Source organism: Protopterus annectens, chromosome 5.part0 (assembly GCF_019279795.1).
Source record: "Protopterus annectens isolate FY-2018-M chromosome 5.part0, PAN1.0, whole genome shotgun sequence".
In the NCBI taxonomy this organism is placed as follows: Eukaryota; Metazoa; Chordata; order Ceratodontiformes; family Protopteridae; genus Protopterus; species Protopterus annectens.
Genome location: NC_056735.1, coordinates 1,444,808,451 through 1,444,825,267, shown reverse-complemented (window position 1 = coordinate 1,444,825,267; position 16,817 = coordinate 1,444,808,451). Strand labels below are relative to the sequence as shown.

Sequence of the window (16,817 nt, the reverse complement as noted above, 5' to 3'; positions counted from 1 at the left end):
GGTGAAAACCATGCAATTCCATCTCAAGCATAACCTTCCCGTAACAAGGAGTCCCCTCACGCCTCCATACTAATTTCCTCTCTCTTTTTATAAACTGTTAATTAACAAACCAAAACTTCCGGTCATTAGGTATGCCAATGACACGGTCATATGCTGATCTCCCTTTTCCCTCAGCTATTAAAAACAGACAAATGACCTCAGGCTGGTTTCAACCTGGCTTTCAAATGAACTTGATCTAAAATCTGCAGAAACAAAGGCCATGATATTTGGGATCCAAATAAATAAAAACTAGTCTCTCCCAAAATAACAATTTGCAGATAAATCACCTCTCAAAAGCACCAATGCATTAAAATGAACTGGACTCTGGCTAGACTAAAGCCAATCCTTCCTTGCCTTTACCCAAAAGAACAATTTGTTAACTCAATTTATGGTAGAGAGATCACCCACTTCCTCTCTTCTAAGCAGGAACATGATTACGAAAGGATCTTTCAAACTGAACATAAGTAATGACCATCACTAACTGCAGCCTCCTCTATGAAATATTTTGCAGCTCTATAAATTACCAGTAACCATGTCTTCTCTTTCATACAGTAGGCTTCACTGCTCATTCCTAGACAAATGTAAAGTGGTTTTCTGTACAGGAAAGAGCTGCTTTTACTATGTATACTTCTGAGACTGGACTCCTTTCATTTTGTAGGAGGAATGCTATCTCTTATTTCCGTTAGCTGTAATCTCAGGTCATTCCTCAGCAATATCCCTGCACTGCAAAAGCCCTGAAATGAGCACCATTTTAGTAACCAGAAATCATCACTATTGGGACAAAAATATGGAAATCACCACCCCTGTCCTAAAAGACCTAGACTCTTACTCAGATTTGTATTTCAAACATAAAGAAATACTCTCTCAGGCTGTTCTCTGTGTCTTCTTAATCACTACAGTATAACTTTATTCTCCTTAATTCCTCAAAGATGTCCTGACTTACATTCGAGATATGGACACTACTTAATATATACTGCCTCAAATGTTTACTGCTGTTTTATTAGCCATCTTTGGAAAACTTCATTTCTGAGGACTACAAAACTTTGGTAAGATTATTATTCTGCTGTGTTCTTCAAATCAACATCCTCTGAATGGCTTGAATTAGTTATTAAAAGTCCATTGTGCAATCCACTACACCACGGAGTCATTGAAAGTCTGTTTTTTTGGCTTTGCTTAATGCTGACTATTGAGAGTTAAACCGGGGGGGGGGGTCCTCAGATGATTGAAGTCCACTGCACTACTAACTCCACCGCAAAGCCATTGAAATGCTGTCATTGTATCAAGACAAGCAGCTGGTTGTAACTAGTTATAAATAGCAGAAAAAACTGCTGGACAAGCATGCATAGGACAGCTATAAAATGTAATCAAATTATTGAATCCAACAGCCACCTGCAATAGTTTAAAGCACAACTAGAAGCTAACCTAGAAGTGTTAGAAGCATCTTCATGGTCCAACCAGTAAAGAAAATAAGTGTCTTGAAAATATACCTACAAGGTAGGGAGAAAAAAATGTCACCATAGTACTCCCAAGGACATCAGTAAGAAGAAACAGAAGGAATGCTAGGAAGACACAGAATGTAAAATGAACTAGCAGTAGTCATTATCAAAAAAAAAATCAAGAAAAACATAATGCACACAATCAAAAGGCTACCTAAAACAAATATTGTATTCAAAAGTATCATCACTTACATTTGTGCAAAAACGGTGTGTAAGAATAATAGAAAATAATGCATTCAAACATAAGCATCATCGTTCACATTCATGGAAAAAAAATCCTATATTGGAGAAGTAGGGGAACATAAGAACACTGCTGACTCTAGAGCCAACGTTATAAAGCACAACTCAAACTGAAACATTACAGTGTATGCAAAAGCAAACAAGCAACAAATACAAAACATATACAAAGCAAAAATAAAACAGAAGTTAAAATCAGTAATAAATCAATACAGTAAAAGCTAATGACAACCATTTGTTTGCATAAACAGCTATGTGCACACAGATCAGCACTAAACTAGGTATCTTACGATATAATGAACAGTGACTGAATTCACAAATCACAGCACAACATTCAAGAAATAAGATTGTAAACAGCAAATAGGAACATTGACAAGGTCACAGATGATATAAAACAATCATTACATTATTAATAAACTGCAAATAAAGCAAAATATTAAAGAAGTAAGCTGCCATTCTATATTTTCTTTAACTGAGAGGAGGATGAGCAGATTAAAATGAGGTTACAATACGTAATACAGTATCCCCACAATGTAAACAAAGACAATTAAGATGAGCCAACAAAGACTACTGGCATAAAAAAATCTCTAGAGACCACCAATGAGGAAGAGATTATATACCTATAAATGTAATTCCACCAAAATGCCATTAAAACAACTGCTTTAAAATAGCAGAATAAAAAGGAGAAATTTATGAAGGCATACTTAATGAGGTGACTACCTGAATTCTTTCCTTAAGGGCTTTAGGATAAAAATCGTATCCATTTTTTATACCAATGTGATACTTTCCTGAGGGATTTGTCCAATCCATAGGGATCTGAAAGACAAAAAAGACAATTGCTTGCTTATACCATTTCCATAATATGTTAAATGTTATTTTAATCTTAGATTTAGATAATGAAATCAAAGTGGCTGGGGCACTAATACAACAGCTGTGCTACAAATGTTTCTGTTTGAAAACATACCTAGTTCTGTTTTAGAGCTCATCTCACTCCTCCCATTTTGGTAATGATCAGCTTTCATTACAAATACCAATGCAGTCTGAGGACAGCTGTAGGGACACATACTATGCAGATAATAACAACAGGAGTAAAGTCCTCAAATGCTACTAATTATGCAGTAAGTAAACAGTTATGCTACCTCTTAAGTTTGTCTTCAACCAGCCTGTTTTAAGAATTCAGGGAAATCCTCGCTGGCAAAAGTGCAAGTTGGTATTGAAAAGTACAGCAGAGTATTTTGAATACATAAATATACATATTCATGCAACAACTGGTACACTGAGTTATTACCAACCGACTAAGAATCAAAATGTGCAGTACAGTCTAGAATTCCAAGCCACATAAATGTTTCAGTCACACAGGATGTACCCTGAAGCAGTGGTTACCAACAACTATAAAAGCAAATGCCAGTAGAGTCAAAGATCCTGCTTGGAAGTCAAATCACTTAATTTATTTTATTTTATCCTTGTTTTGACTGGGTTAATCCCACTAAGCTAGTAGTCTCTTTTCAGAGGAGGCCTGAGGTGGTACTTACACTACTAGGGGAAATTTGGCCAGGGCATTAGGGAACTTCATTTACTCTTTTACATCCATCTGATACAAACTCCAGCAGATGGGGCTTAGGTTCAACAGATCATCTGAAGGATAGCACATTCAGGAGTACAGTACTCGCTTATCGATCTATCTGATGTGGGGAAAAAACCCACAGCCTTATGCACCAAAGACAAGTATGCTACCTGTTGCTCCACTGACATCCAAAAGCACAGGGGGAATAAACATTTCTAGTCAGAATGATTTACTTTACCAGTGTGGCACATTTTTTTCCCCATGAAAATAAATAAAACAGTAATTTAATTTATACTACATGAAGCCAACAACATAAAATGTCATCAGAGGTGCAAGAAAGAATATAGAATCAGGTGAAAAAATGTCACAAAGAAAAGTATTTACAGAGAAAGTATAGTTGTGTAAGTAAACGTACCATAACAATAGATGTTAAAATACATCAGTGTTACAGTTGCCTAGCTATATTGTTACATCCTAACCTAGGACATGACCACCAGCCATCTTTCATAGCTTTAGGGCACCTACCACATGCCCAAACTGTCAATGGGTCAAGCAGAGCTGTACAAGAGGCATTATGGATACTAAAAACTTCAAAGCTTTCTTGCCCAAGAATAGAAGCTGCAGCCGTGAAATGAAAAGTACTGAAGTACTAGGAGAAAAAAAAATAACCAGACACATGGGAGTAGTGTGTGTGTCTGTGTATATCTATATATCTACATATCTACATATCTACATATATATATATATATATATATATATATATATATATATATATACACACACACACACACACACACACACACACATATATACATACACACATATATACATACATATATATATATATATATATATATATATATATATATATATATATACACACACAAACACACACACACACACACACACACACACACACACACACACACACACACACACACACACACACACACACACACACACACACACACACACACACACACACACACACACACACACACACACACACACACACACACAGCATATACATAAAAATAAGTAAAGGGAATGGAGGGAGGGATAGCCACTGCAACAGTGATCTATTAGTACTACTATTGTTGTTGTCCATTTACTTAAGCAACTGTAATACACCCAACATTATATCACTGTTTTAGTAGTCTAACTATATGGGTAGATTACCACATCTTATATACATATGAAGAAATGGAAGGAATTCAACCATCCAGGAACCTCTGGAAAATTATCCTTATAAAGCTTGTTCTGGACCTGGAAACAGAATCCAGTTTGTAATACTTTGTTAAACTATGTACACAGGACCAAGTTCCTGCCTCTAGGATATGTAAAAGTCCACCCTATGCAACAGACCTCTGATGAAGCCAAAGCCCTGAGAGAATGGACCCCAACTTTCCCTGGGAGTGGCTAGTTAAGCATAACAGAAAAAACAGCATGAAACAACCACCTGGAAATTTGTCTGCTTTGACACTGGTTGTCCTTTTTTCCTACCCTCTTAAGAGGCAAACAGATCATCAGCCTTCCTGAAGGGTTTAGTTCTGTCCAACTAGTACCCAAGTTACCTGTGGACATCCAGGTCATGTAGAATTCTTTCACCTTTGTTTTTAGGCTTTGGAAGGAAACAGGGGGATTAACAGCCTGTCTTAAAGTAAACTCAGAAACCACTTTAGGCATAAAACAATGAATAGTTCTCAGAAGAAATCCTGCCCTTTTGGATAATGAAGTATAAGATCTTGTAACTCAAGATACTCTTCTTGCAGATATCAGAGCAATAAGTAGCAAAGTTTTCTATGTTCAGAACCTCAAATTAGTCTGATGAGCTGTTCCAAATAGAAGACATGTCAACTTTTCAATCACAAGTTTAAAATCCCAGAGATAAACCACCCATATACTAGACAGATGGATATGTAAAACGTCTTTCAAAAACTTCTTGACTTTAGGTTATGTAGAAAAGGGGGATCTATGGTCAGACAAGCAGAAATGGCTGAAAGATGAATCCTGTCAGAAGAATAAGACAGGCCACAGGATTACAACTCACACAAAGTTAATTATGAATCATAGGTAACCTGGCCTTGAAAGAATCCTGGTTCTAAGAGTAGCACCAACCAGAAATCTTTTCCATTTAGACATATAAGATTTTCTAACGGCAGTCTCCTTTAATACCCGCTACACATTCTCCAAATAATGTACCTAAAAGGAATCAAAACTCTTAATAGACAGGCAGTCAAAGAATTTTCTCACTGGAGTGCATCAAACAATCCGGTCTTGTGCAAATTGTAATGCCAAGCTGTAGGGAAGCTTGTTGTAATTGCCCTTGGCAAATTTCAGAAGGAAGGAGTTACCACCACAACTTCTGGAGAGTCCTTCTGGTCTTTTGAACAAGCTTGAGTATTGGAAGAAAAAGTGAAAAGGAATACAAGAGCATTCCAGTCCGTAGGAATGAGACAGCAAGTGCCCTTGAGGCCTGCTTGCAAGGAATCATGGAAAATTTCTTGTTTTGAAAGGAGACAAACTGATCTATTTGAGGTTTTCCCCAAGGTTGGGGTCAATTTCCAAAAGACACTTCTGGGTGAAGCATCCATTCGTGTCTGCCTGGGTCCTGCCCAATATTGTCTGCTATGAGATTTTGCTCCTATGGAAAGTATGAAGCCTGCAGAGTCGGACTGACCTGAGTTGCTACCTCCCAGGCAATTACAGCAAGTCTGCAAAGGGGATAAGACCTGGTACTCACTTGTTTATGTACCGCATCACTGTGGTGCTGTCTGTAATGGTGCACAGGACACTTGAACCAAACAGGATTTAAGACTTTTAAAGCACTGATAACTGCCAACATCTGACATTTGTGTGTTTTTGTCTGTCCTTTAAATTCTAGAGAGTTCACACTTTCACCTCTTTTGAAATCATCTCATGTGAATTCCGGCTAAGGGAATAACAAGAATCACAGAAACAATGAAACCCAAAATCTTTTTGAAAATCCCTGACAGAAGTCAGAAATTGGCTGTAGAAGTTCATAAAGATTTCATTGCACTACTCTAGCCTGTCCAGTGAAAAAAGTCTCTTCTTTAGATATGAATTTAAAAGACATCCCAGAAAACACTGACTGGGAAGGGATTCTTCAGATGCAGTTGAAACACCATCATGAACAGGAGTTTCAAGATCCAATGTCAGTGAATCCTGATAACTGGGAATATAAGTTAAGACCATCATTCCTACATGGAAAAATTGAATGCCTTGAAGCTTACACTGACTAATCAAATGAGCCAGGCACTTTGGAAATACTGTTGACTTAGTGGTCAGACCAATGGTCAGACCAATGGGTAAGATGAAGTACAATTGTGTAAGTAAACTTATAACAGTAGATGTTTGAATGATCACTGCTGCAGTAGCCTTAGCTACATGGGCTACATCCTGACAAAGATTAACAGCCAGACATATTCAAAAGCTTCAGGGCACCTTCCACTTACCCAAATGGACAGTAAGCTTGAGCTGAGCTGACTAAATGACAAATTGGGTGCAAAGCCCTTCAGAGATTTCCTGAAAACAAAGATGAAGGCTGAGCCCTGAAAGGACAAAGGTAGGAACAACAAAAAATATCCACACCCTAGCATAACAATCAGATGAAAAACAAGGGAGATGGAGTGTGTGTGACTATTGCAATGATCGTTCAAACATATACTGTTATGGTAAGTTTACTTACACAACTGTACTATGTTAATTACATTGATCACTGCTGCAGTAGCCTTAGCTAACTACATTTGAGAGGTGGAAGGGAAAAAAAAAAAAAAAAAAGTACAAGAGCCACTGGAGATTCATCCTAGCAAAGCCTGATGTGGATCAAGACAAGGAATCAAACATATAATGCTTTGTAAAAGTACATACAGTAGACCCCAAGTAGCAGCTTCTAGACTACTTCTAGAAGGAAACCCTTTCTAAACGGCCATAGATGAATACAAGGCCCTAATAAAGTGGCCCTTGAACCTACCTGGAATATTTTTGTTATGGTGAGTATAGCAAAAGGTAATAGCCTTACACAACCATTTGGAAATGGTCTGTTTTAACACAGGTTATTCCTTCTTACCTTCACAAGAAATGAACAATTGATCTAAAGAACTGAAAGATTTAGTTCTGTCAAGATAATAGTACCCAAGCTGTCTGTGGACATCCAAGGTATGGTGCATCTTTTCTCCTCAGTCTTCAGTTCAAACAAAATAGGGAGATGGACAGTTTGGCTTAAAGTAAACTTGGATAGCACTTTATTCATAAATGAAAGATTAGTTCTCAAAGAAACCCTGTATCTATAGAAAATGAAATAGAGTTGACCCAACATAAGAACTTGCAACTCCGATGCACTTCTTCCAGAAGTCACAGAAATCAGTAAAACTGTTTTCCATGTTAAGAACCTCAAGTCACCCATATCAGTTGGTTAAATTGGAGAGAAAGTGTTAACTACTTTAATACAAAATTAAGACCCTCAAGGAGGGCCACTGGTTTTCTTGGAGGCTTCTTGAGCAAACCCTCTCAAAAACATTCTGCCATGAGACTGCACTGAAAGAGGAGTATCCACAGGCAAACATGCTGAAATGGCTGATAAACTGGCCTTGAAAGAGTAAGAAGAAAGGTCATAGGATAGTAATTCACACAAATATTCCAAAACCAGAGAACAGCTAGCCCTGAATGGGTGCTGGATATCTTGCTGGCACCAACCAGAAAACCTTCTCCATTTACAAATCTTTGCCTCCATTAGTATCTGCTGCTCATCCTCAGTAAACACATGCCTAAAAGGAATTAAGATCATCCAGGTAGTCAAATGAAGTGGACTGCTGTCAGGGTGTATCAAACTCCACCACGTTTGTATGAGTACATCCAGTCTCTAAGAAAGCATGTGGTAATTGCCCCTGGCCATTTCCAAAAGAAAGAAGGAAGAGCCACAGTTGCCAGAGCCAGAAGGGTCATCACAATGATCCTGGGTGATTCCTTCTGAATCTTTACAAGTACACTGGATATTTTGGAAAGGCATGCAGGAACATACCTGTCCAAAAAAAAGAAAACATATCGGTCTTCTAGGCCTTCTTGCAAGGAGTTCTGGAATAGAATTTTTGCAAGTTGATTGTTCAGAGAGGAGGCAAAGAGGTCTACTGGAGGAATTCCCGACAGATGGATTAAATCTTGGAAGACCCCAATCTAGTTTCCATTTGTGAGGTTCTGCTCTGGTCCTGCTCAGCTTGTCTGCTACACAGTTTTGCTCTGATAGAATGTAGGATGCCTGCACAGTGACAGTCTGCTGTGAAGCTAGACCCCAAACTAACATAGCTAATCTGCAAAGGGGGCACAACCTGGTTCTCCCTTGCTTGCTGATGTACCACATGACCGTGGTATTATCTGTAAGAACTCCAAGATGTCCTGGGGACCAAAGATGGTTTAGAGCGTTCAGTGCCTTGATCAAGGTGAATGTTCTTGGTGTCCCACACCCACAGCACTTTTAATCGCTCGTGAAACTGCTCCCAAAAGAAAGTCCAAAGTGTCTGTGGTGACAGACTGCTTTGGAGCAGTGAGGGAGAAGGGGATGCCTCAATTAAGGAATATCAGTCGTCTCCACCAAGAGATTTCTCTTCTGACAAACCTCAGTACGGAGATTTGAAAAGATAAGGGGTGTAGATGCTGGGACCAAAGAGATTTCAGATATCATTGTATCTTTCTCATGTGGAGTCTTGCCAGGGTTATCATGAGAATCGTAGCTGCCACGAGACCCAAAATCCTTAGGTATTCCCTCCCAGTAACCAAAATCCGTAGGTATTCCCCCAGTATCCAAAGTTTGAGTGGAAAACCCTTGGAAAGTGATCTAAACACAGATTTATTTTTTTCCAGTGCAAGAAAAGCTCCTTGAACTGAGGTGTCTGACATACAAGGAACATAATCCTGTGTGATGGAGTCAAGAAGGATTTTGAAAGTTCTTTTGGGATCCCAGTTTGTACAATAGCTCTCCTCACTCAAGGATGAGATTCCTGACACCTTGAAAAAGAATTTGCAAAAATAAGCAAGTCATCTAAATATGGAAAACTGTGGATAACCCGTAGTAGCCTGCAATCATATGCTATAATCAGAGCTAAACACATTGTGAACACCCTTGATGCAGTGGAGAATCAAAGGGTAAGGCAGAGAACTGAAATGTGATCCAGGTAAACAAAACCTTAAAAAACATGCGAAGTCTGGATGAATAGGGATGAGATGATAAGCATCTTTTAAGTCTAGTGTTACCAGGAAAGTTGAAAGAGGAAGAAAAAGTAATGAGCTATGAAGTAACATTTTGAATTTGGGAACTATAACAAAGAAGTTTAGGAAAGAAAGATCCAGAACTGGTCACAAAGCATTTTCTTTCTTTGGCACTAGTAGCATCCTTCAATAAAACTATTTTCCCCATCAGCGAAGGAACAACTGGTTCTATCACTCCTTAGGACAGCACGTGATGAAAAACAGGTGGAAACAAAAAGAGTCTGACCTGCAGGATGAGGAATGACCCCCTGGAAAGCAGGAATGTTGTCCCACTGCCATCTCTAACCTTGATGAATGACTTTCAGAACCCATTTGTCTAAAATAATCCATTGCCAATGAGAAAATGGAGATTCAGGCTTTCTGGAAGAGGAAAGGGGCCAGGGTGCGAGGGGTTCACATGGTCTCTTGAACAGTCATTCAGATTTGTTGGACTGTCCTTGATTTTGGGGGGTTTGAGACTTCCTTTTTGAACCCCCCTTACCACTTCTTACACATTTACCCAAATTCTGCTTAGACAGTTTATTTTGTTTTTTGCCAAAATTGGATTATGAGAAAGAAAACCCCTTGGACAATTTGTTAAAGAACAACTGAAAAATCTTAAGAGATTCTTTGGATTACCTTGCCCCTTTCATCCCACTTTGCTCCCTCCGCTGAAGAGGTAATCAAAAACACTAAATTTCTATCCAATTTATATATCCTAAAGCCTTTTTAGAGGCAGCTGGCTGACTATCAGGAAACCTGCAGGCAGTAAGACACACATCATTTAAAGCAGACAAAGATAGTTTGGTGTAGGATTTGGAAAATCTTTCTGCAACAACTCACAATATTTTCTGAGGGACTGAGATGCCTCAGTGTTCTCAAACTGAAAACACTGGAACATTCCAGCAATAGTCTCAGAGAAAAAGAAACACCCACAGGGAGATTTAGAAACTGAGCTCTCCTCACAGTCTGAATCAAAAATCTGAGGACAAAACAGTGAATCCTTCCCTTCATCTTCCTGTTCAGATTGAGAATCTTTAATCTCTTCAAGAAATGAGGAATCCCTCTTTTACCAGAAACTTACAAGAAGGATCAATAGCCTGAATTAAACCCTTATCCAGTTCCAATAAACTACTCCTATCCAAAGACATTTTAGGAGTGGATATATGTTTATCTGTTTCTTTCTGACAGGGAAAATGGGGCCAACCATGCTACTAAAAGCAGCAGTTTCTTCCAAAGGGATGGGCACAGCACTCTGACAAAACATTCCCCATTACCTCTCCCAGGACTGACAAGAAAGAGTCCCTTCAGTGGGCAAGAAAGAGGCGAACAGCCGCAAAGGATGTGGAAAACCCCTGGTACATAGTGACTGTAGGTGCTACACTGGAGTGATATGGAGTAAAAGATGATTAGTCTTTGGTACAACAAACAGCCACAGCACAGTCACCTACCTGTGGCTGAGGCAAATTGCTACCCTGCAATGGTGGCAAAGGCTGTTTCTTTAACTATTTATATTTTGCATCTGGAAGAAGGACCGACGGTGGGACCAGTAGACTTTTTCCATGATCAAGACGAAAGTGGTGCCTTTCCCCCCCCCCAAGGAAAAGTGGTGCCACCCTCCCCCCCCAAGGAAAAGTGGTGCCTCCCCCCCAAGGAAAACATGTAACAATTGCTGGTAAAACTACTAGTCCACAGAAATTACTTTTTTGTCAAAAAAAAAAAAAAAAAAAAAAAAAAAAAACAGTAAAATGCAGTTTAAAACACTATGGCAGCCCCACAACAGAGAAAAACTCATGCTCTCCACAGAAAACATGGTTTTCAGTTAGTTTATACTACTTTTAAACTGACAGAAGAAAATGAGAGCCCTTTAGTGTCGAGACAGTCCCTTAAATAACAACACTCTTAGCTTTAAAATAACTTTGTTGAAAAGGACAGTAATAAAATATCAAAAAATGTAAGAAAACTGAAGTTTTTTTCCCCACACAGGGAACTTCTGTCCAGCAAAGAAAAGCACAAGCCAATCATTGATCCTCAAAAGCCTTAGAGAGAGAGTGTACTCTTTGGCAGCAGTAAATTTCTAAAGGGCTTCACACCCAAAATTGTCCTTTAGTCAGCCCAGCTTGAGCTGCTTGACAGTTTGGGCATGTGGTAGGTGTCCTGAAGCTTTGGAAGCTGGCCTGCTGTTATATCCTTTGCAGGATATAACAGATATAGCTAAGGCTACTACAGCAGTGATTGAATGTGAAGACCATTTTAAATAATTTTTAACCTCAGAAATAAGAGGGTTTACAGTTACCTCTCTCATGTCAGAAGGATCCAGTAAAAACTTCAAAATGTCAGCCTGGCATGTTAAAAGTAGAAGAATAAACTCTCTTTGCCAATCTGTCAAAAGCATTCCCTCATTGTCAGGTGGAATGGGATTAATATTCACAAAATGTTTAGCAGTAGAAGACTTAAAACATCACTGAATGATCAGACTTGAGATTAGACATCAAAAATGTGTGTGTCTGAGGAACTTTATATACCCTGTCAGACTTTATAGGGGCAGGGAACCAACTTTCAGGCAAAATGCAAGCTGTTAAGAAAACATCCTCAAAGGCAGACAACATAGGAGGAACAGCTGCAGGTTGAAGAAACTCCAGTTGTAGCAAATCATAATACTTCTGCTGGGACATAAGGATTTTATTCTATTTCCACTGCAATAATTCACTCATTTTGCCAACAGTGTCAGAAAAAAAAATCTTCTGGTTGGAAACCAGAATTATCTAACACTTTACTCAGAAGTAGACTGTTCAGCTTAAGCAGAATTAACTGAAGAGTCACAATCTCCTCTGTGCTCATCTGACTAGAAATCATTGTCAGAATGTGAAGGAAAAAAGAAATCATGTACTTAACCATAACGTTGCATCTCTGTTGTCCATCTTCATTTATCCTTGACATATGGGTTCGGTTCCAAATACTGGAACCAACTTGGCTGTTGCTACAGCCAGTGAGAACCAAAAACTCTCAAGCTTAAGTTCTACCCAGAATGCTCCTTTCCAATTTACCCAGGATCGAGTTTACAGATAGAACAAGACAAAGTATAATCCGATTAACATCTTTAGAGGGACCATAAAGTACAGTTTTGTACCTACCATAAATGTAGATGTTAGAGTGCTCATACAGCTGCAGTCATAACAGATGGGTTATCCTGCCGTAAGGCGGGTCCTCGGTCGGCCGAATTCCAAAGTCTAGGTCCGGCGTCGGTTGTCGTCGCTTCCTCCCTGACATCAGTGCGGCAGGGGTATAAAAGAGGCAGCCGACGCCATTTTCTTCAGTTTTTCTTGCCCCAGATGTCAGGTGCCCCCAGAAGGTAGGCAAACATAATGTTATGCAAAAATGCAATGTTGATAAATCAAAAACAGTAGTTGCAAGCAAATACACCATAAAAGAATACCCCAAAAGGTTATATGAAAAGGGTTTGTCATAAGGCCTGTCCTAAGAGGGGTTGGAGGGAGGGAAACCTGGACTGCAGCTGTATGAGCACTCGAACATCTACATTTATGGTAGGTACAAAACTGTACCATGTGCATCGTGCATACAGCTGCAGTCATAACAGATGGGTAGAATCCCAAAGCTAAGTAAGGGTGGTAGGCACTAAGTGGAACTAGGAGGGGCTAGGATGCCATGCAGGACTACTGTGGCAAAGCCCGCTCTAGATTTAGAGTACAGAGGGAGGTGATAGTGCTTGGAAAAAGTGTGCACTGAACTCCAGGTGGCCGCTTCCAAAATATCCTTGGTAGGGACCCCCCTGAGGAAGGCTGCAGAGGTAGCTGTGGCGCTGGTGGAGTGGGATCTGATGCATGCAGGCACAGTTTTTCCATGAAATGAGTAACAAAAGCGTATGGAGTGGGCTATCCATTTTGAAATTGTCTGTTTGGAAATAGCCTTTCCTTGAGCACCTGCAGCATAGGACACAAAGAGTTGCTCAGATTTCCTGAATGGCTTTGTCCTGTCCAAATAATAATGAAGTTGTCTGTGAATGTCCAAGGAATGAAGTAGTCTTTCCCCTTTGTTTTGTGGATTAGGATAAAAGGTAGGTAAGTGGATAGTCTGATTCAAAGCTACACTGGATACTACCTTTGGCATAAAGGTAGGGTTGGTTCGTAAGGAAACTCTGTCCTGATGGAAAATGATGAATGGTTGCACAGCCATGAGGGCCTGTAGCTCCGAAACCCTGCGAGCTGAGGTGATAGCCAGAAGAAAGGCCGTTTTCCATGACAAGTACTGTAACTCTGATGAAGAAGCTGGCTCGAAGAGAGGAAGGGTCAGCTTTTCCAATACGAAGTTGAGGTCCCAAGCAGGGACTGGTAGTTTCCTTGGGGGTTTTATATTCTTTGCCCCTCTGAGGAACTGCCTTATGAGAGAATAAAGGAGGATCTGTGTTGTATTGTGCAGAAATGGCTGAAGCGTGGATCTTGATGGAGGAGAAGGAAAGTCCATTGTTTAACATCTCAGCTAGGTACTGTAAAATGAGGTATATTTATTACCCAAGGATTCTGTCCCTTCTTTTGATTCCAGGCACAAAATCGTTTCCATTTGGCGGAGGAGAAGGTCTTCTGGCCTCCAAGATGACATCCTGCACCTCCTTGGAGAGGAGAAATTGTTGGGAAATCAAGGAATTCTCCATGCAGCTAGATTTAGAGTTTTGAGATGGCTGTGAAGAGTTTTGTAGTTGTGCTGGGACAACAGAAGAGGGACTAGAGGTGGGATCCATGGGGGGGAATGTGTCAGGCTCTTCAGGAGTGGATACCAGTGTTGCCTTGGCCAGTCTGGAGCAATGAGAATAATTTTTGGCCTCTCTGCTCTGGCTTTTAATAGAACTTTGGGCAGCAGAGGAAGAGGCGGGAAGGCATAGACTGTCAATGCTGCCCAATTGAAGGAAAGTGCGTCCACTTTCCAGGTCTGTGGATGATAGGTCTTTGAACAAAATTTTTTCAACTGGCAATTTCTGTGGGTAGCAAAGAGATCCATGTCTGGCTGTCCCCATGCCTGAGATATCTTTGTGAAAATTTGAGGATGCAACTTCCATTCGTGTGGATCTGTCATATTTCTGCTTAGATTGTCTGCCCGTGTGTTTTCCTTCCCTGGCAGGAATTGTGCCTGTAGTTGAATTTTCAATTCCAGTGCTGTGTTCCATAGGGTCATGGCTTGCCTGCACAGGGGGTATGAATGAGTTCCCCCCTGTTTGTTTATGTACCACATCACTGTGGTGTTGTCTGTCCTTATCAATAGCTGGCCTGGATGCAGTAGGTCTTTGAAGGTCATAATAGCCTTTTGCACGGCTAGCATTTCCTTTTGGTTGATGTGAAGGAGCTTCTCTTTTCGTGCCCATTTTCCCTGAATGCACTGATCTGTCATGTGTGCTCCCCAGGCATAGTCTGAGGCGTCTGTTGTGACGATTTGAGTTGCTTGAGGTACACAGAAAGGAAGACCTGTGTTTCTTTGGCAAGCTTGAGCCCACCACATAAATTCCTTTTGAAGGCATGGAATGAGTGGTATAATTGCTTCCAAGCTGTGGCTGTGTTGAGACCATAAGTTTTTTAGGTACCATTGAAGTTTCCTCATATGCAGCTTTGCACATGGGATTAGTAGGATGCAAGATGCCATGAATCCCAGAGCCTGCAGGACTTTCCTTGCAGTTAGCCTGGTGTAAGTTGCCATTTTTCTGAAGTATTGAGACAGTTGCCCTTGCTTGTCTGGCGTGAGGTAGGCCATCTGGGTGGTTGTATCCAAGCTGGCACCCAGGAAAATTATTTGTTGAGAGGGTATTAGTTTTGATTTCTTTTTGTTGACTGTGTATCCCAGGAAGTTCAACAGTTTTATTACAAATGCCAGGTGCTGCAGTAGTATGTCCTTGCTGTCTGCTTGGATCAGGCAATCATCCAGATATGGGTAGATTTGTATCCCTTGTAGTCTGCAGAAGGCGATTACTGATGCCAGGCATTTCATAAACACTCTGGGCGCAGTAGATAAGCCAAAGGGCAATGCAGAGAATTGGTAATGGGTTGAACCTGCAAGAAATCTGAGGTATCTTCTGCAATTTTGTCTGATAGGGACATGCAGGTATGCCTCCTTGAGGTCCAATGTTACCAGCCAATACTCCTTGCCCAGCATGGGAAGAAGCTGCTGTAATGTGAGCATCTTGAATTTTGGCACCTGTAGATATGTGTTTAGGATGGATAGGTCTAAGATAGGTCTCCAATCTTTGCCTTTCCTTGGTACCAGGAATAGTCTGGAATAAAACCCTTGACCTTGTTCTTTTGCAGGTACCTCTTGAATTGCTTTCATGTCCATGAGAGCTGAAATTTGTTTTTGTGCCTCTGCCCTTTGATTTTGTGGCAGGTTTGGCATGCCTCTCATTTTTGGAAGGGTGTGAAAGTGGAACCTGTAGCCTCTGTCTATAATGTTCAGAATCCATTTGTCTTTTGTAACAATATGCCAATTTTTTGAGAATGTCAGTTTTCCGCCCAAAGGTGCTGCCATTAAAGCTTTGCTTGGCAGGTGTAGGGGGAAGTCATTGTGTCCATTTTCGAAAAGACTGTGATCTATCTTCTCCACCTCTTAGGGTTGGTGCTTGCCACTGTCTGGCTCTGAAAGATCCTTGAGGTTGCCCTCTACCCCTTAGACGCCTGTATCTGCCCCTTTGAGGTCTGTCCGTGGCTGGAAAGGACCAATTTTTTGAAGGCCAGTTTCTGCTGAAACGTGGAGGCTGTACCTGCAGGAAATCTTTCACTGTTTGCATTGATTTTGCTTTTTCCTCCATTTTCTTTAGCACCTCCTCTGCTTTAACACCAAACAATACATCTTTTTGAAGAGGTGCATCTAATAATTTAGCTTTGACATGACCTGGTAAGGTTTGCTCTTTGAGCCAAGCATGCCTATGTATAACAGACCCCGTAACAGCAGCTCTACATGAGGCCTCTAAAGCATCAAAACCACACTGCAAGGTATTTACCCACTTGCTCTGCACCATGCAACAAATCCTGCAACTCTTTTAAATCTGGTTGTTCTGGTTGTGTCATCTTGCTTTTCAGCTGAGATATCAAAAACTGTTGATACTTTAACATATGGAACTGACAGTTTAATGCCCTCATGGTTAAAGTGGCGAGGTGTACACCTTTTTCCCCACCTTTCTAAAGATCTGGAATCTCTCTCTGAAGGTAATGGGTTTTAGCAGT

The 16,817-nt window shown here is 40.4% G+C and overlaps 1 protein-coding gene across 2 annotated transcripts in view; it reads right to left on the bottom strand.

The window, feature by feature from the left end:
• Positions 1-16,817, bottom strand: part of TPP2 (tripeptidyl peptidase 2) — a 2,672,548-nt gene that overhangs the window by 2,543,347 nt on the left and 112,384 nt on the right. For both annotated transcript variants that reach the window (XM_044071246.1, XM_044071247.1), the window contains exon 3: positions 2,493-2,588. In XM_044071246.1, the coding sequence (XP_043927181.1) occupies positions 2,493-2,588 (96 nt within the window). The remainder of the gene's footprint in view (positions 1-2,492; positions 2,589-16,817) is intronic.